Source organism: Lithobates pipiens, unplaced genomic scaffold, assembly GCF_037356315.1.
Source record: "Lithobates pipiens isolate NorthernLeopardFrog02 unplaced genomic scaffold, aLitPip1_a1.2 Scaffold_10, whole genome shotgun sequence".
Lineage (NCBI taxonomy): Eukaryota > Metazoa > Chordata > Amphibia > Anura > Ranidae > Lithobates > Lithobates pipiens.
In genome coordinates, this window is record NW_027507686.1 from 56,015,555 (window position 1) to 56,036,912 (window position 21,358).

General features: G+C 41.5%; 1 protein-coding gene across 1 annotated transcript in view; it reads right to left on the reverse strand.

Moving 5' to 3' along the window:
• The window catches only part of LOC143930741 (oxidative stress-induced growth inhibitor 1-like), a 35,673-nt gene extending 14,947 nt beyond the window's left edge, over positions 1 to 20,726 (reverse strand). Inside the window, 3 exon segments of the mRNA XM_077455306.1 lie at positions 754 to 890; positions 8,461 to 8,559; positions 20,582 to 20,726. Of these exon segments, the coding sequence (XP_077311432.1) occupies positions 754 to 890; positions 8,461 to 8,524 (201 nt within the window). The 5' untranslated portion in view covers positions 8,525 to 8,559; positions 20,582 to 20,726.
• Positions 20,727 to 21,358: the final 632 nt, after the last annotated feature.

A 21,358-nucleotide genomic window follows, 5' to 3' on the forward strand; every position in this document is an offset into this window, starting at 1 on the left:
TACACATTTTTAAAGACAAGTCCTTTATTTTGATAGCCCACATGCCAACACACTGACCTAAAACGGTTGTACATGTCAACTAATAATTATGAAAAATAGTATCTGATTGCTGTAGCTCCCTAAGGCAACTGCTTTTATGGCCTCACGGTAATAACCTATTTCTGGCTGAAAGAGACACCTGTAGGCACCTCTCTACGGTTAACTGTATTAGTTAGAAAAATTAGGGTTTTCTACTCCACAAATGTGTTCTAATGTTACCAAGAGCCATGGGGGACATTTCCAGAATGAATATTCACAATAAAGCTCATCAAATGTGCCGCATTTCACATGGCCTCAGGTCATAGTGAACTTTCCACAGGGCCGATCACCTCTAGTGTCATCAGCTAGCTGGTTGTCAAAAGTCCCCATTGTATTGGAGTGTTGCTTGAAAGACCCGATTTTTAATATTCGGTGCTCTTTTGTCCCTCTTTCCCTTTGACAAAAGAATGGGATCAAATGAATGCCAGCATAGCTCAATTATTAGATTGCCATGAAAGCAATTTGCTTGTCACAGCTGTTCCCTTCGTGTTCTCTGAGATAAATTTTCTGGAGTTTTAGCCATTTTCATGTATTTGCTTCCGTGTTAATGGACTAAGCTTCAAAGTCAACATGATAGCCAATTCTAACCACTGTAACTTTACAACATATACTGTATGTTGCAGACATAGCAATGATCCTCTGACTGCATAATTTCATATATAAATGTACACAAACCTGTTCTGTGATAGGAACACCAGGGAATTCTTCTAGTTTCCTTTGTAACAATGGATTGGGATGTAAAGCTCCTTCTTTCACATATGGAGTATATCCAGACAATAAGTAGGACAGACAAATCCCTGATGGACCATTACCTAAAAGCAAGCATTAATCATTAAATAGATATATCTCCATGTTCTGAAAAGCAACACATGAAAAATCGCACATTTGTAAATACATTTTGTATACATGAGCAGAATTTTTTTGGCCATTCATATTCATTTTCTCCATTTGCCTGGACCCAATGATGAAAGTAATGCAATGCAACACGAGAACTAAAAATACACAGTTCCCACAGGCAGAACAGCAGGCAGATCAAAGCTATATGTATTATAATAGAGTTAATATATATGTATGCATGGGAGAAGTATATGCCATCTATTGCGCCTTTTATGTCTTGGGATAGCAGCTCTGAAGCATGAGTTTGTTGTCAAGGGTGGATGTATTGATCCAAAAGTCAATTGTTTTGTAATTTCAGTAGAAAGAATATTAAAGTGATACTAAAGTCTTGTTTTTTTTGTTTCAAAATAACAAACATGTTATACTTGTTCTGTGTAGTGGTTTTGCACAGAGCAGCCCAGATCCTCCTCTTCTCGGTTCCCTCTTCGGTGCTCCTGGCCCCTCCCTCCTGTTGAGTGCCACCACAGCAAGAAGCTTGCTATGAGGGCACCCGAGCCGAGCTGCAGCTCAGTGTATCCATTCAGACACGGAGCCGTGGCCCGGCGCCACCCCCTCTCTCTCTTCATTGGCTCACTGAAAATGATTGACAGCAACAGGAGCCAATGGCACTTCACTGCTGTCTCAGCCAATGAGGAGGGAGAGCCCCAGACAGCTGAGTCTCTCGAGCAACATCGCTGGATTAGAGGGAGCTCAGGTAAGTACTAGGAGGGCTGCTACACACAGAAGGCTTTTTATCTTAATGCATAGGATAAAAAAAACCTTCTGCCTTTACAACCACTTTAACCACTTCCCGACCAGCGCTACGCCGATGTATGTCGGCAGAATGGCACGGACGGGCATATTGGCGTACAGGTATGTCCAGTTTTAAATGCCGCCCTGCCATCGTAAGCGCGCTTGTGTGCTGGTCGGGACCCCGGTGAGCCCGGTCGCGGGTCCCGTGGACTCGATCGCCGTGGGCATACTCGCGATCGTCTCACGGGGCGGCTGAACTAGGAGATGCCGTTGTAAACAGCATCTCCCCGTTCTGCCTAGCAACAAGTGACGCTGATCTCTGCTCTATGTGATAGGAGCAGAGATCAGTGTTCACTAAAAGAAAGCCCAGCCCCCAACAGTTAGTAACACCCTCTGGTTAACCCCATTCACTGCCAGTGTCATTTACACAGGAATCCCTGCATTTGTATAGCAGTGATTGCTGTATAAATGACAATGGTCCCAAAAATGTGTCAAAAATGTCCGATGTGTCCGCCATAATGTCGCATGTCACAATAAAAAATCGCTGATCGCCGCCATTACTAGTAAAAAAAAAATATTAATAAAAATGGCATAAAACTATCCCATATTTTGTAAACGCTATAACTTTTGCACAAACCAATCAATAATCGCTTATTGCGATTTTTTTTATCTAAAATATGTAGAAGAATACGTATCGGCCTAAACTGAGAGAAATTTTTTTTTTTTTTTTTATATATTTTTGGGGAATATTTATTATAACAAAAAGTAAAAGATAATGCGTTTTTTTTCTAAATTGTCGCTCTATTTTTGTTTATAGCGCAAAAAATAAAAACCGCAGGGGTGATCAAATACCACCAAAAGAAAGCTCTATTTGTGGGAAAAAAAGGACGTCAATTTTGTTTGGGAGCCACGTCGCACGACTGCGCAATTGTCAGTTAAAGCGACGCAGTGCCGAATCGCAAAAAGTGGTCTGGTCTTAAGCCAGCAAAATGGTCCGGTCTGAAAGTGGTTAAGGTGTCCTGGTATATTTCCCATTACACAATTATAGGATATAGACATTTATGTTAGCATATACAGTGCATCAGAAAAGTTATACAATGGAATCCACATTGTTGGTATTAACAGATAAATAGGCCTAAAAAAGCCTGACTACTTGAATAAAGGCATGGATCAATCCATCCATTCACATGAACACACAGCTTAATCCTAAAATCCCAGCAGAGGCAACCATCATTTTATCCAGTTAGTCTTAGCCCTTGTACACACGGTCGGACATTCCGACCACAAAATCCGTCCGATTTTTTCTGACGGATTTTGTCCAAAACTGGTGTTGCATACACACGGTCGGACAGAGTTGTCGGAAAATCTGATCGCTTGGAACGTGATGAAGTTCATTCGTTACGACGGGACTACGTTCAGGCTAGTAGCCAATATCTTTGGTCTCGTAATTTGATCTGAGCATGCGTGGCACTTTGTCCGATTGGAATTCTCTACAAACGATCAGATCATGTTGTCGGAAAATTTTATATCCAGCTCTCAAACTTTGTTGGTCGGACATTCCGACGGAAAAAGTCAGATGGAGCTCACACACGGTCGGATTATCCAACAACACATCCGATCAGAAATTTTCCATCGGAATGTCCGACCGTGTGTACAAGGGCTAAAACTGGCCATAGATGGATCAAAATTTGACCAGTTTAGACAAATTTAGATCCATCAATTTTTTCTTGATCGTATGGCTGTAGCCTGCTGTCAGTATACAATGTTTCAGTGGGAAGGAAACCTCAGGTGTAGGAGGGAGAAATCTATTTGTTTATTTATTTTTTTGTTCAGCCCGCTGAATGATCGGGAAAAAAAAAACGGAATCTATGACCAGTTTTAAGTACCTGAATTTGCAGTATCAGATTGGAAGAAGGAGGAAGAGAGGTATGAATCTATATAGCTTTAAGCTGGATACATGGACCGAGATTCAGTCGGTTAACCAGGGACTTTTGTACAACCAGCCTGTTGGATTTTCTCTGCACAATCAGGGCCGCAGGCTATAGCCAACAGTGCTGATCAGTGTATTCTGAATATGTCAGAATACAAAGGCTCAATAGGGGGGATTCCCCCATCCACTTCAAGTGTGTGGATGGGGAAGTGTCATCTTTTTTCATTCAACCTACTGGTTGAATGAAAAAAAAAAAAGACTCATCTATGAGCTGCTTTACTGTATTGTAACGCTGGGTGCTTGTTGATAAGAGGAGAGCACAGTGAGTAGAGGTAAAACTTAAGGTTAGAGATCCAGGTATATTGAGTAACTATATTAAAGTAAAAGTCCATCCTAACATTAAAATCCCTACAGACATCCACATTCTAAGACTAACCTATCTAGCCCTGTAAAGAAGATATCTCTATACATCCTTTTTTTGAAGCCGCTCCGGTCCGGTCTCCATCGGCGGAAGCTCTGCAGATCACACAGTCGACAACGGCTGTGAAATGAATGGGAAGTGACATCACCCATATAGTTACTATGGGACTTCCGTTGTCGGCTGCCTCCTCTGCGCCCGCCAACACAGCAAAGCCACAGCTGACAGCTCAGTGTGAGACCGGATTGGATCGGCTTCAAAAAAAGGTATGTATACTGATTTCTTCTTTACAGGGCTTTATAGGTTAGTGTTAGATCCTGGATGTATGCAGATGTAGGGATTTTAGTGTTAGGGTGCACTTATCCTTTAAGAGCCTGCAAGAATGGGCAACCTCTCACCCAATACAAGTCAATGGGAATGCAAAAGCAATTTGAAGCACATTGATGAAGTTTAGACAGGCGCAAAAGCAGATCAGAAGGAGGTCAACTGCAGATCAAATGCACCAGACAATGACCTCTGAATGATCTCAGATGGAAGCTGAATGCACCTGAAAGCATGCTGCAAATGCCCAAAGCCCATCAGGCCCTAGACTGGCTAAACTGAATTACTAATCTTTAGGCAGGATTAAGCTGTTTGCCTGGTGTTCAGCTTTAAGGCAAGGTATTCCAGTTAGTTTTGTTGGTACATTATTGTATTTCGCATTCAATTCATGTTTTCCCTGCTCTGAGTGAATATGTAAAAACATAATACATTAAGCCCTTTATGATGGTCATTTAGATATGATTACATTTGGAACAATAATGTATTGCTCCCCTACAGAAAACCTGCTGAGCCACTTCCAGCGTTGGCTGGCAGGGACATCAGTGGGTATGGGCATGGTGTACTTATGTGATGTAATACTGTAAACTAAAGACAATGCTAATTGGGACACAATGTAGGTCTCTGCCAACATGGATCAAGGGTAAAATCAGGACACATCACTCAACTTTAAATGCATATGAAAATCTCATGCAAAGCATGTCTAATTATATGGTTTCTTGTTATATCTTGTATCTCCACTTTGTTCTCACGCTAAATAATATATAAATACACTATTGGAACTAGGTAGATAGTTTTGGCCTGTAGAAGACAATTTTCTTCCTGTCAGATTGCTAACATGGTAATGTAAATGCAAACAGGGCCTTTTGTACTTCTAGATTAGAAGAAATTCCCAAACGAAAGAACCAATATTGCCATACCAAGCCTATCAGCTCTGGCCTCTGATTAGCAGCATACTATGGCCACTTGCCAGCCAACTTGAGTTGTATACATAGCCAAACATTTTTTTTTTTGGTTTTGGATACAGTAGGGAAGAGCCTACCCCGCCAGGTTATTTTTTTGCTGACTGTGTAGCATTGGGGATATGGGCAAATGTCAGCCAATCAGAATTCTGTAATCAAGGATGCATAGTTGCAGTTGGTTATAAGACATTATTTAGTTACCACTGGTCTGCATCAATGGGCTTCTTCAATAATAATATGGAAAGTGAACTCTCCAGAGAAACCAATCAGAATGCATCTTGTGATGTGGCTGAGAACTATGTATATGTCACTTAAACTTATATTACAAAAATAGATATCAAGCTATCCACCAACGATAGATAAATGGATTAAAGCAATTAATCCTAATCTAAGACAAGAGGAGCTGACATATAAACATAGAAATCCTAAAAAAATTGTGAAAATCTGGTACTATTGGTTAGTCTCCAACTTGTCTGAACAGTCAGTTGAGTATATTAACGATACTGAGGAAAGATGACAATGAGTTCGATTTTCGAAGTGGAATAATTGCATATTAATGTACTGTAAATACCATTTAGGTGTAATTATGTGATGGAGGGTTCTGAATAACGATTGAAATATAGTCTGGTGAGTGCAGATATGGAAAGTTCCTTTTCGTTTTTTCTTCTCCTCTTTTTGTATGTGTTGTTATTGGGTGGAGATATGTGATGGTTATGTTATGTGTGTATTTGATTTTGTTTGTATGGAAAAATAATAAAAAAACATTTGATAAAAAAAAGAATGCATCTTCTTTTGGTTTTCCTTCCTTAAAAGGTAGTTGAAATGGTTTACTGTGGTCTGTCCTCTTTAGATTGTTCATTTAAAGAGGAAGTAAACACACCCTGCAAGATAAAGGCATAATGAGCTAGTATGCATATCATACTAGCTCATTATGAATTACTTAGCCGAGAACAAATCCCCTGCAGCCCTCCTCGTCTCCCCCTCAGGCCGCCGACATGTCACCCGGGGCTAGCTTCTGGGTATCACGGCTCCGGCACTGTGATTGGCCAGAGCCGCGATGATGTCCCTCCCGCGCATGCGCATGAACGGCACAGTACAAATGAAGCAACGGCTGGTACTGCCATTGCTTGAGTTGGCTTAAGTGCGCATGTGCCGCATGACGTCGGCACATGTAAATATAGGGATATCTCCAAAACCATGCAGGTTTAGGAGATATCCATTGCAACTACAGGCAAGCCTAACTATAGGCTTGCCTGTAGTTTAAAGTGGTTGTAAAGGGTTTACAACCACTTTAACATGTCTTCAAGGCTGGCTGTAAAACTTAATAAGGAACTATACTATCCTATCCTTTACAGCCAAGGAAGCTGCTCTCTTAGCCTCCATTTGATCTGTAGTTACCATGGTGCTGTACATGTATTCAGCTATGACACCATCCATTTGATGGCTTGATAGTTAAGTTGAAAGTACAAGGAACTGTGACAGTTATCACTTACAGCACCCGTTAAATACAGTTTTGAGGAAAAAAAATCAATGGTTTTAGATCCACTTTAAAATCAACATGGTTAAATAAATATGGCATAAATATTGTAAAAATAAATAAGAACTGAACAAGCACAACTCTTCTTGAGGGACGGATGTGGAAGCGCTCCAACTCACGTAGCTCTCTTCAGACTTAAGCCTCATACACACGATCAGATTTTTCACAGACAAAACCTCAGACTTTTGTCCGAAGGGTGTTGGCCCCAAACTTGTCTTGCATACAAACGGCACACAATTGTTGGCCAACAAACATGAACGTAGTAACGTACTATGTGGTTTTTCAGCTCTTTAGCGCCACCCTTTGGGCTCCGTCTGCTAATTTCGTGTTAGTGAAGTTCGTGCTTTTCATTTTGCGCTTTTCATTTTGCGCTTTTCAGTTTGGACTTTTCTGATTGTTTCTGAACTGCCGTGACGTGTTATTTATTATTGGCCTTAGAGTTATTGTTTTGACCCAAGTCCAGTCCAGCAACAGGAGGAGGAGGATTTCTTTGACCAAAAATTGGTTGCTTTATAAATGGTGACCAATTTGCCATATGCCTTTGCTGCGGGAGCTCCAGGAGAATAATCCGGATGATTTTCGGAATTATCTCCAGATGACAGACCCCTGCTTTCACCAACTCTTGGCATTGTTGACCCCCTATATTAAGAAGCAGGACACATGCATGAGGCTTTTATTTTATTTTATTCTTTGGTTGAATAATGATTTGATTTGGTATATTTTCTATATTTATAGATGCATAGAATGCACTTTTTGGTTAAGTTCTATTGGCAGATAGCATGTCTAATTTTATTTGTTTTCTTTTTTTTAATACACAATAAAAAAAAAATTGTGGAGAATAATACTTGTGTTTTACTTCAAATGACAGTTTGGGAGTAGGCAGTTACATTTAAAAAAATACTATGTAGGATTAACAAGGGACACCAAAATAGTTGTATCTTTGATCTTAAAAACTACGGGATAATGGTGTTGTGGTAACAAAACAAAAAAAAAACAACAAGCATAATAATATTATTCTTGATATCACTAGAAAAAAAAAGCCTTTGAAAATTTGTTTGCAATAACTCCATCAGTATCACCAGCAAAGCAGCTTCATTATTATCCCATTAAAGAAGAGATTGTGCGCTGCATTTCGAGATCTCCTAATTTGCCGCATCACGAATGTTAATTCTCCATTATGAACGCTAGTTTACAAGACCGACCGCTACTGGCTCGCCCTTGCTTCTGGGCATGCGTGTTTTGTACTTTGGACTTTTGTCCGACGGACTTGTGTACAATTCGAAATTCGAAAACAGACATCTGTCTGCGGAAAATTTTAAAGTTTGCCATCCAACATTTGTCCGCAGAAAATCCGTTAACAACTGTCTGATGGAGCGTACAAATGGTCAGATTTTCCACCAACAGCTTTTTATCACACAATTCCCAATCAGAAAATACGATCGTGTGTACGAGGCTTAAGAGTGGTTATTGCTAAAGTGGAAGAATTCTAAATGGAAATCAGCAGAGAAACTTCTCCGTTTCAGTTTTATAAGAATTATTAGCGATGCCACGACTAAGCAGTATGAAAATTCAACAGGCAAACACTTACCGATAATAACCACGGGAAGGGGTGACCATTCACTTGTCTGATAATCTGCTGATTCCATAGACATTATTTTGGTCTCTTGAGTGAAGCAGATCAGAGAACCTGTAATTAGAAAATAGGCATTTCAATTATCTATATCTGGTACATGCTGTCCTCTTAAAGGGGTTGTAAAGACAAATATTTTATATAGCATGCATTAAGCTGAAAAAACATCTCACAGTGCCGGCTCCCCCAGTCCCCCCGTTTTACTTACCTGACCCCTCGAAAGTCCCGCCCTCGTCCCCGACATCCTTTTCGCCTCTCAGCCTGGCCGCTGATTGGCTGGAGTTGATGGATTGAAAGCAGCGCAGCCATTGGCTCGCGCTGCTATCAATCACATCCAATGACACGGAGCGCCAGGGGACGGGGCCGTGTGATACAGCGAGCGGCTATAGCCGCCGGCTGTATCACGGGAGCGCGCCCACAGGTGCTTCTCACCATGCGAGGGAGTTCGCATGAACGTGAGAAGTACTTGTGGGAGGAAGATGAGGCAGCTGCCGAGGGACCCAAGAAGAGCAGGTTCGCGGCCACTCTGTGCAAAACGAGCTGCACAGTGGAGGTAAGTATAACATGTTTGTTATTTTAAAAAAAAAGTTGTTCTTTTGATTGACTTCTGTACAATTAGCTTGTCAGATTTCCCCCATTCGATCAGTGCTACCAGCTACAGCCCACAGCTCTGATCAGTGTATTCTAATGGCAGGAAAGTCTCCCCGCTGTTAGAATACAATAGCTCAGTGGGGAGGATCTCCCCATCCACAGTGAGTTTGTAGATGGGAGCTGCCTTAGCTACTGACTTGTACCACGGTCCTGGGCTTCCAAGTGGAACTGGAGGGTGCCTGTGGAGCGGGTAAGGGGTGGCAACTTTGGTCTAAATTAATAAATACCAGACAAGTAAATAAGATTGTAAATTTTACCATTACAAAGCAGTCATCCCCCTCCAGACCAGCACCTAGGCTTAGGGTTCAGATGATCATCTTTGGCAAACATAGCAGTCTTTCAGATGCTGGGTGAAACATTGTCTCTGCCTCCCCTCCCCCAGGGATCACTCACTGGGACTGTGGTAAAATCAAATTTTTCTGGCAGCTCGCAAGCAGGCTGGGGACTGATTGTTGTATATTCACACCCGAGAAGACAGCGTGGAGCTATCTTAAAGGAATGTTCAAAATAGAAAAATGTAACCGTTTTGCTAAACACATTCAATGGAATTCATAAAGAGTGTCCCTCATGAGTGACCTGTTCATCCCCCCAGGCCACACAACATCTTTGGTTGCTAAGACACAGCTGTGCAACCAATAGCATCCTAGCAACCAATGACGCATCCCTGCTCCATTTAACTGCATGTTGCCCTTAGCAGCAAGTCAGATTTTTCCTCCATATAGTGCACTATGAGAGGCTGACAGACACTGATTAGATTTCAGAACAGAAATTAGACAGCTGCTGACTTATTTGTGAATGTGCATGTTCCAGGGCCATCATCATTATTTTCCCAGTACAACAAGCATGCAACCAGTGAAGTGTCAGCTCACTTGATATGTATAGTACATATGTTTCCGGGTCAGTAACTTGCTAAATAGTGAAGCAAAAAAAAAAAAAAATTAAGGTTGTACCTTCAAAAACAAGTCAGAAATGGCAGCTTCTTTATCTATATTTGGACTTCACATCGCTGTTCATTATAATGTAACTGTATGATAAAAAGGAGTATACAGTTAACCACTTCAGCCCCGGAAGATTTGGCTGCTGAATGAGTGGGCCATTTTTTGCGATTCGGCACTGACAATTACGCGGTCGTGTGACGTTGCACCCAAACAAGATTGACGTCCTTTTTTTCCTACAAATAGAGATTTCTTTTGGTGGTATTTGATCATCTCTGTGGTTTTTATTTTTTGAGCTATAAACATAAAAAAAGCGTAATTTGAAAAAAATACAATATTTTGTACTTTTTGCTATAATAAATATCCCCATTTTATATGAAAGCCAAAAAAAGCTATTTTTTTTCTCAGTTGAGGCCAATATGTATTCTACATATTTTTGGTAAAAAAGAAAAATCGTAATAAGCGTATATTGATTGGTTTGCACAAAAGTTATAGCGCCTACAAAATAGGGGATAGATTTATAGCAGTTTTATCAATTTTTTTAATAGTAATGGTGGCGATCTGCAATTTTTATCGGGACTGTGACATTATTGCGAACACATCGGACACTTTTGACACATTTTTGGGACCACTGTCATTTATAGTCATATTATGTCATGTATAGCTACGACGGTTCGTGGGATCATGCCAACCTGCCGCAGTATAATCACAGCGGCTGGTCGGCAAGCGGTTAAAGTGGAACTTTACCCATAACAACTTGACAAAAAATAATGTTCTTAAGCAAGGAACATACATTCCACAACAATAATAATTATGCTACCAAAATGAGTGTGTGCTATAAATTGCCTCCATCATTGCTCCTGTTTCTTCTTAGGCCGCGTACACACGGGCGGATTGTCTGTCCAACTTAGTACGCTGAACCGTGTTTCAGCGGACAATCCGCTCGTGTGTGGGCTTCAGCGGACTTTTTCAGCGGACTTTTTCAGCGGACTGTCTGATGAACAAAGTCTTACGGAATTTCCGTAATTTTGTCCGTTCAAACTTGGTTTTGTCCGTCCAAACTTGGTTTCAGCGGACAGTCCGCTCGTGTGTCGGCAAGTTGGACGGACTAAGTATGGCGCATGCTCAGAAAGGATTTACACGGCCGAAGGTTGCATTGCAGTGTATAGGACGTCGTTTTTCTAGTCCCGTCGTACGTGCTGTACACGTCATCACGCACGCTTTCAGCGGACCGTCTGCTCATCGTGTGTGGTCAAGTCCGTTCATTCAAATTTTGAACGGACTATCTGTCTGATTGTCTGACGAACTTAGTTGGGCAGACAATCCGCCCGTGTGTACGCGGCCTTACTTGAGGCTGCCATTTTGCTGAAGCCCAGGGCCCCTGAATAGCAGTAAATCATAATGTGGAATTAAAGCTGTCAATTTAACAGTTTAAAAAAAAGTTACATTCCTGGAATGCCGGGATTGCTAACTGTCACATTTGCTTGTTTCCTCCACAAAATTGTCAAACCATCAAGTGGATGGTGTCATAACCGATCACATATGCAGCACCATGGCAGTTGATGATCAAACAGAAGCAGCTTCCTTGGCTGTAAAGGATAGAAGGGTTTATTTCCTCGCTAAGGCTGTCAGCAGATCGGCCTCTACAAAGATCAGTGCCTAAAAATGGAGAGAAACTGAGCATGTGCAGAGCAGGGTGAGACCGTGTATTACTGGATTTTAAACTATATAGACACTTATTTTATAGTGCCACTGTACTCTGGTCCCCTTCATTGTGGCTCCGCCCCCTCCACCAATGCCTGTAAGGTGAATTTTCATAAACCTAAAATGACTTCCTGGACCCACTAGAGAGATCAAAACAAGGCTTTGATTCGCCGCCGTACACACCAAATCCCTCAGGTAAGGTGGATTATAATGTTGTTACCACATCAACTGGCACCATCTATTTCCAGAGGAGACAAGATCATCTGTGATGAGATACGTATACTGTAAGCAACAGAGGAAACAAACCCGATATGTAATCAGTGCTGAAAATGTGTACAATAAGCACTGAAAAAAAAGAGAAAATTAACATATAGATTGCAGCAGTAAGTTTCTAACCTGCACTAAAAAAAAAAAAAAAAAGAAGAAAAAAAATAAAAAGCAGTCAGGTCTCTATGAAATATTGCATATGAATCATTTGTATTTACTATTTCCAGCCAGTAGATGGAGCTCTAGGCTAATTTTCATGTGTTTACCAGGCTAACATTAACTGCATTGTTGCAAAAGCCTGTTTACAAAGTATTCAGGGATTAGCATTAATGGGAGTATTTTTTGGGCTAAACAATATAATAGCATCTTAAGGTGTCTACGCTAAGTGAGAACTATATGTTTGAAATAACTGTAGAATAATTGATATTTACTATTTCTAGACAGTAGGCGATGCTCAGGCTCCTTTTTCATGTGTTTACCAGGCTAATGTTAACTGCTTTGGGAGAAAAATGCTGTTTACGGAGCTTTCAGGGAGGCACACTGTTATACATTTATTGGCTAACAAATATAATAGCGTCTTGAGATTTCTAGTTTGAGGGCCAAGGGGTCTATTTATAAAGCATTTGTGAGGCTGCACACATTTTCCCCATATTTTCTCAAATAATATGACTTTTTCTGACTGTTAGCTCCATCTAGTGGACAAAATGCAGTATATTATTATTATATTATTATACAGGATTTCTATAGCGCCAACAGTTTACGCAGCACTTTACAACATTAGGGCAGACTTCACAATACGATTCAATACAATTCAATACAGGGGGGAATCAGAGGGCCCTGCTCGTTAGAGCTTACAATCTAGGAATAGTATATTTTCTGAAATACCTCAATCAGAAAATATACCTTTATTTTAGAAGAATACACTTCATTTTGGACACTAGATGGAGCTGCAGATCCCAGGGATCATAGTAGAGAAAATATAGGGAAAGTTTGAGCAGCCTGGACGAATGCTTGTGGTATTCATTTAACGAATGATTTATAAATAGACACCTAATTGATTGAAATTACTGGTATGCTCATCTTAAACTGATATATAGCTCGGGGCACAACAAGTGTTGACTGAACAGTAAAAGTTGTATAAAAAAAATAGACAGAGGCCATGACAGGTGCTTGAAAATATTTTGGGAGTTATGTATTAAATAATTATTTCCAATCAGCATTTCGGTTCCATGTAAACATGGGAGTTAATCTGCCCGGTATAGTATTTGTGATAAGATCAAGTCTATGTGCTGTAAAGATAAAATACATTACATGTCACAAAGCTTGAATTATCAGTCATTATAAAAGTGGAAAATTAATGTTTGACAAAGAAAACCTCCAGTTCTAATACTGTACCTAAAGATAGTGACGGCACACTGAACAATGAACTTTGGCTGTATATGTCCCATTACCCAACCGTGTCTGATGGCCATTACCAAATACATTCCATAACGCAGACAGTCACGTTATCGCTCTGGAATATTCCAGACTGTTATCTCGTCTCCTGTGATCTATTATAAAGCCTCGATGCTCCTTTATCTACGCAGAATATACTAGACTACATTTTGTTTCATATTAATGAATGTGCGGAGGAATATAAATATTGCTGCATTAAAATTACCCTTTTCCAAAAGTCTATGGATACATACGGCCATATTAAATGTGCCCATATACATTCCAACTTACTGACACTTCTTTTTCTGCCCCATAAAAATGACTGAAGAGCTCACATTAGCTTTACAAGCATACCAAGTGGCTGGATGGGCGGCTTTTAAAGTGACACAGACCTCCATTATCTATTCATAGAATTCCACTTGATGTTCTGGAGATTGGTCGCTGCTACTACTGCGCTTCTAAGCCCCTGTACACACGGTCGGAGATTTCCACAACCAAATCCGTCGGATTTTGCCTGTCGGATTTTGTCTGAAACTGTTGCATACACACGGTCGGGCCAAGTTGGCAAAAAATCCGATCTTTCAGAACGTGATGACGTAATTTCGTTACGATGGGACTACGTTCAGGCTAGTAGCCAATAGCTTTGATGTAGGAATTTGATCTGAGCATGCGTGGCACTTGGTCCGATGAAAATGCTCTACACATGATCGGATTAGGTCCGTCCGGCCCAGTTGGTCGGGAAATATTTCCAACATGTTGGAAAATTGAGTCGGACAGAGATTCGGACGGAATCAGTCCGATGCATACCACACACAGATGGATTATCCGACAACACGGTCCGATAAGACGCAATCCGACAGATTATCCGACCGTGTGTACAAGGGCTAAGGCATTAATACAGACTTTATGGGCCTGATTTACTAAAGGCTGCAAGGAAATTTGCCTTAGTTTAGAGAAAGATGTGAAGCTCTGCTGACTTCCATCACCCAATCTAAGATACAGATTTTTTTTTCTTTGAACAGTAGTGGGTTTACTTTGCAAAGTGAATTTTTCCCACATTTAATAAATTTAAGGGAAAATCCTTGCAAGGTGAACGGACTATTTGCCTTTAGAAAACACCTTTGCCCGTTCTGGATGAAATGTGATTGGTTACTGTGAGTTGATGAATTTAGTAAATTCCTCTTCTTCATAAGGCCCAACCATTTGCAGCTAGGGGGGCGGTAAAACCAGGTAGCAGAGCTGTGAACTCCACATGTCCGTGCCCGCCAGGAAGCTGACACTCCGCAGCACTAATCACAGGCAGTGAGACATTTTCCGATCCGCGGCTGCACAGATAGGGAAATGTCTCGCTGCCTGTGATTAGCGATGAGGAGTGTTAGCCTCCTGGCGGGCACGGGCACGTGAAGTTGCGAACATGCCTGAGCTCATCCTTAGTGGCAACCCTACTTGCAGTTCATGTTTAACACTGCTGGTTCAGGGATCATCCAATTTACTGCATACAGCAGGTATATAAACAAAATTCTTGCAGCTGGGATCAGTGGTGTATGCGCACAGCTCAGAAGACATGACAGCCTGATGCCCCATACACACGGTCGGACATTCTGACAACAAAATCCATCGCATTTTTTCAGACGGATTTTGGCCCAAACTTGTCTTGCATACACACGAACGCAGTGACGTAGAACACGTATGACGGGACTATAAACGAGCCAGTAGCCAATAGCTTTCGTCTCATAATTTAATCTGAGCATGCGTGGCACTTTGTCCTTCAGAATTGTCTACACATGATCAGAATTTAAACAATCAGATTTTGCTGTCGGAAAATTTTAGATCCAGCTCTCAAACTTTGTGTGTCGGAAATTACGATGGAAAAAGTCCGATGGAGCCCACACACGATCGGATTTTCCGACAACAAGATCCAATTGCATATTTTCCATCAGAAAGTCCGACCGTGTGTACAGGGCATAAGAGGAGTCATCGGTGTTGGTATGTATCCGCACACCCAGTGGTTACCTATGGTTAGGCACAGATGAGCGGCCTGGACACAGACAGAATCGATCAGGGTTGTACATTTGTAAATCGGCCCCAATGCATGCATAACTTTTCTATTCCTTGTCAATACTGCTCCCAGATCGTAACATTTACCTTTTAAGGCCCCTTTCACACGGGGCTGTCTGTATTTAGCATCTGCTTGCTCAGCGGGGATCGCTCCGTTGATCCCCGCTGAGCCGGCGGATGACAAGTCCGTCTCTGCACTCTGTGCAGGGACGGACCAGTTAGAGAGTCTACTCTCCTCTATGGGGGGATCGGATTATTACGGACCGACTGTCCGTTTTCATCCGATCAGATCCGCCAGACGGCTGAAAAATGTCACCGCTGACATCCATCGCTCTATAGAGCTGTATGGAGCGACCGTTCAGATCCGCCTATAAAAACCAACAGGCAGATCTGAACGGTCTGGATGTTTGAAAGGGGCTTTACAGTTTTTTGTTTTTTACCACTTGTATTATTTACTTCAGATACTTATATAGCACTGTCAATTTACACAGCACTTTTACATATATATATATGTTCACTCACATCAGTCCCTACCCTCAAGGAGCTTACAATCTAAGGTCCCTAACTCACATTCATATACTAGGGCCAATTAACCAAAGCCAAATTTACTGATAGACTGCTTTACGCTACACCACTGTGCCACCCTAAGGGCCGGTGCACACAGCGATGCGCGGCGAGGCGTCTCCGACTTGCCTCGCCGCGACCTGCACGGACCTCAGCGGCGACTTGCAGAGGACTTCTGTATAGAAGTCAATGCAAGTCGCCCCCGAAGTCGCCCCAAAGTAGTACAGGAACCTTTTTTCTGAGTCGGAGCGACTCGAGTCGCTCCTCTCAGAACGGTTCCATTGTACAGAATGGGGGCGACTTGCGGGAGCGAGGCGAGGCGAGCCGTGTCGCCTCGCCTCGCGCCGCAGTGTGAACCGGCCCTAAAGGGGTTGTAAAGCTTTGTTTTTTATTTTCTAAATAGGTTCCTTTAAGCTAGAGCATTGTTGGTTCACTTACCTTTTCCTTCGATTTCCCTTCTAAATGTTTTTTTTCTTTGTCTGAATTTCTCACTTCCTGTTTTCCTCAGTAAACTTCACACCATCATCCGAGCGGTGTTAAGGGCCGGTTCACACTGCGACGCGAGGCGAGGCGACACGGCTCGCCTCGCCTCGCTCCCGCAAGTCGCCCCTATTCAGTACTATGGAACTGTTCTGAGAGGAGCGACTCGAGTCGCTCCGACTCAGAAAAAAGGTTCCTGTACTACTTCGGGGCGACTTCGGGGGCGACTTGCATTGACTTCTATGCAGAAGTCCTCTGCAAGTCGCCGCTGAGCTCCCCGCAAGTCGCGGCGAGGTAAGTCGGAGACGCCTCGCCGCGGCTCGCTGTGTGAACCGGCCCTTAGTCAGCCAGAACAGCTTACTGAGGAGGAACAGGAAATGAGAAATTCAAGAAAACAAAGAAAAAAACATTTAGAAGGGAAGGGGAAGGGAAGGTAAATCGAAGGAAAAGGTAAGTGAACCAACAATGCACTAGCTTAAAGGAACCTATTTAGAAAATAAAAAGTGAACCTTTACAACCCCTTAAAGTCTAATAAAGTGTAATAAAGTCTAATAAAAGCAGCGAATAGTGGTCTATCACACAGTTTTTTTTTTAGATATACTAATGAAGCAACCTCTCCATATCAACCTCCTTCTGTTAATCATTAGGCTGCACACAAAGATGTGCTGTCACACCCAATCACATGACCCACACATGTTCCAGAGAGCATGCTACTGCACAGAGTTTGTAAATACAGTGTACGTGCAGCTGCCTCTGGAAGCTCCTGCACCACACCTCTGAATGCAAATCCAGTACAGTAAAGTACTTGTACAGGACCCACCTTAAGCAACAAAACTCTGAATAAAACAAGAGAGCAATTGCTATACATATGTACATGCCACCGATAAGATATCATGCAATGTGCTTCAAAGATAGCAAACTGTATTGCTGGATTATTATGCATCAATCAGTACTGAGTAATAACTATATAATATAATAATATTACACTGATCAGAGCAGGCCAGACCAGGCCTTCTCATCCACATCAGTGTTTGACCTCACAAATCTGCTTCTGGAAGAATGGTCAAACATTCCCATAGACACACTCCTAAACCTTGTGGACGGCCTTCCCAGAAGAGTTGAAGCTGTTATAACTGCAAAGATTGGGCCAACTCAATATTGAACCCTATGGACTAAGACTGGGATGCCATTAAAGTTCATGTGTGTGTAAAGGTGTAGTATGCACCAAAATCAATGGAGCTTAAAGCGGGGTTCCACCCTAAAGTGGAACCTCCGCTGATCGGATCCCTCCCCCCCTCCGGTGTCACAATTGGCACCTTTCAGGGGGGAGGGGGGTGGAGATACCTGTCAAAGACAGGTATTTACACCCACTTCCGGGCATAGACTCCCGTGGGAGTCTACGCCATTTCCTGTCCTGCCGCGCTGTCTGCTGGGACACACACGGGTCCCAGTGACAGCGCGGAGAATTCCTATTGCCCTGCGCAACTCGCGCATGCGCAGTAGGGAACCGGAAAGTGAAGCCGATTCGCTTCACTTCCTGATTCCCTCACCTAGAATGCTGGCGGCAGCAGCCAAGGGCCGAGCGATCGATCGGCCTCGGCTGCTGGCATCGCTGCAACCCGGGACAGGTGAGTGTCCATTTATTAAAAGTCAGCAGCTGTAGTATTTATAGCTGCTGGCTTTTAATATTTTTTTTTTTGGTGGAATCCCTCTTTAATTAAGGCCCCCAACTAATGCCAAAAAGTTTTCCTTTTTTTTCCTTTTTTTTTCTTTCTTAGAAGCCGTGGGAAACTCCGTCTATTTTGTAATGTATACTCCACTTCCTCCTTTTGAGTCAGCATCTTTATGTCCACTGTGTACAAGGTCACACAGTAATTATGTACTGCACATGGTTCTCTGATCATTACAACACTGACAAGCTATACTATTACCAGGCAGAAGGATTCAGCAATATTATTAATATCGCTTATAGCAATGATGTTCTGAGCCAATCATAAGGCAGCTTTCACCAGCCATGTGTACAGTCTAATAAAGCTTAGACATCATGGCTCTTTTGCGTCTGTGGTCCCCTCCCATCCTCTCACATATATAGACAGCACCCCAATAAAACTGGAACTTTCTGACTTTTTTGTAATTTCACTGACTTTACTTCTATCGCTTGGGGATCCCATGTGTTACCCAATTAGGGACAGCAGTGCAATGCATTCCAGAAGCTTCTCACAGACTCATAAAGGAACATCATAGCATCCAGGAGAAGCTGAAGTCCCAAAGCCCAAGTTACTAATAACTAGGGCCGCAACTAACAATTATTTTCATAATCGATTAGTTGGCCGATTATTGTTTCGATCAATCAGATAATAACCTTAAAAAAGTGTGGTGTATAATTTAGTTAATATGTAAAGTTTAAAACATAAGGCAATTTATTCCTAAATATCTCTATGCAGTGGTAAATATAAATAACTAACTATATGGTTAGGGAGCAAAATCTCTAATCCAGAGAGAATAACAGACAGAAGAGATATACTGTATATACTATTAGAGGAGATATACTGTATATACTATTAGAAGAGATATACTGTGTATATAATATTAGAAGGGATATACTGTATATACGATTAGAGGAGATATACAGTATATACCATTAGACGGGATATGCTGTATATACTATTAGAGGGGATATACTGTATATACTATAAGAGGAGATATACTATATATACATTAGAGGAGATATACACTGTATATACTATTATAGGGGATATACTGTGTATATACTATTAGATGAGATATACTGTATATACTATTAGACGATATATACTGTATATAATATTAGAGGAGATATACTGTATATACTATTAGAAGGGATATACTGTATATACTATTAGTGGAGATATACTGTATATACTATTAGAGGGGATATGCTGTATATACATTAGAGGAGATATACACTGTATATACATTAGAGGAGATATACACTGTATATACTATTAGAAGAGATATACTGTATATAATATTAGAGGGGATATACTGTATATACTATCAGAAGAGATCTACTGTATATACTATTAGAGGGAATATACTGTATATACTATTAGAAGAGATATACTGTATATACTATTAGAAGAGATATACTGTGTATATACTATTAGAGGGGATATACTGTATATACTATTAGAAGTGATATACTGTATATACTATTAGAGGGGATATACTGTATATACATTAGAGGAGATATATACTGTATATACTATTAGAAGAGATATACTGTATATACTATTAGAGGGGATATACTGTATATACTATTAGAATAGATATACTGTATATACTATTAGAGGTTGAATCTGGTAAATATCATCAGACTCAGAGAGAAATATATTGTAACTTACCAATTCCTTAATGTGGTAGCTGCATTTGTTTTCTGTTTTTAGGCTTTTTTCCCAGCCACACCTCCTGTTTTAGGCTGACCATAGATGGATTGTGTGTGTGTGTTTTTAATCAATCAGACAGCAGATTAAAAAGATTAAAAAGTGGGACTCCCCCTAGCTGTCAGAATACACTGATCAGCGCTGCAGCCCATTGGCTGCAAGTGCTGATCGAATGAAAATTTTCCAATATTCCAGTTTGTGAGAAGCCGGTTATTATTAATATCTCTTCAATGGGAAAGACCATAGATGGATCGAAATTCATCCAGTGCCTGATAAACCGACCAGTTTTTGATCCATCTATCGCACCTTTGGATGCCTTAATTCCGCTTTAAGTACACTGAATGACGGTACATACAGCACATTTCCAGTGACGATAGATTAGTTATCATTAGACACAGTCCTTAGAAGATATTAGAGCAACTCCATTTTTCCCCAGATCAGGGAGATTTAAGGTCTATGGGAGGTCTACATTGATATATTATATGCTATCAGTGCTGTAATACTATTATATAACATGATGAGTGCAGTGTTATCTCCTATGATGAATGCAGTCTACAGTCTTACCAGTTTGTGGGATGATCGGGAATGATCGGCGTTGATCGGGGGTGATCGGAGGTGATGACTTCTCGGCTCTCCTCCGTCCATGTGCGCACAGCTCCTCTCCAGGTTATATAGAGCGGCAGGTATCTTGTAGAAGGGGCGGGACGAGCGATTAGGGGGCGGGGTCTCTCTTTTTATCCGCTAAGCATGAGTCAGCAGGCACCGTAGATTAATGAATGGGATTTCGTGACGTCACCAGCCGCCTGGCAGAGGATGGAGGAGAGAAATACACACACAGGAGATCTACACTGATCTCTTCTCCATGTCTGATGCTGAGCTGTGTGCAGGAGATCAGTGAGAGACAGAAGACGTCTGCAGACAAGGAGGGCTAAACCTAAAATATATTCCATTACAGATTTCCAGGGTTCAAATACTGGGAAAAAAGTGTGGAAACTCACCTAAGATCTCCCACCTCAAAAATAAAAAAGTGTGTGTGTATATATATATATATATACACACACACACACACACACACACGCACACACACAGACACAGGGGTTTATTTACTAAAGGAAAATCCTCTTTGCACTACTGGAAGTGCAGTCGCTGTAGATCTGAAATGAGGGGCAGCTCTGCTGATTTTATCATCCAATCATGCGCAAGCAAAAAATGCTGTTTTTATTTTCCTTGCATGTCCCCCTCAGATCTACAGCAACTGCACGTCCAAGTGCACTTGTAGTGCAAGGTGGATTTGCCTTTAGTAAATAAACCCCAATATGTCCTCAAGCTGCTTGTAGTGAT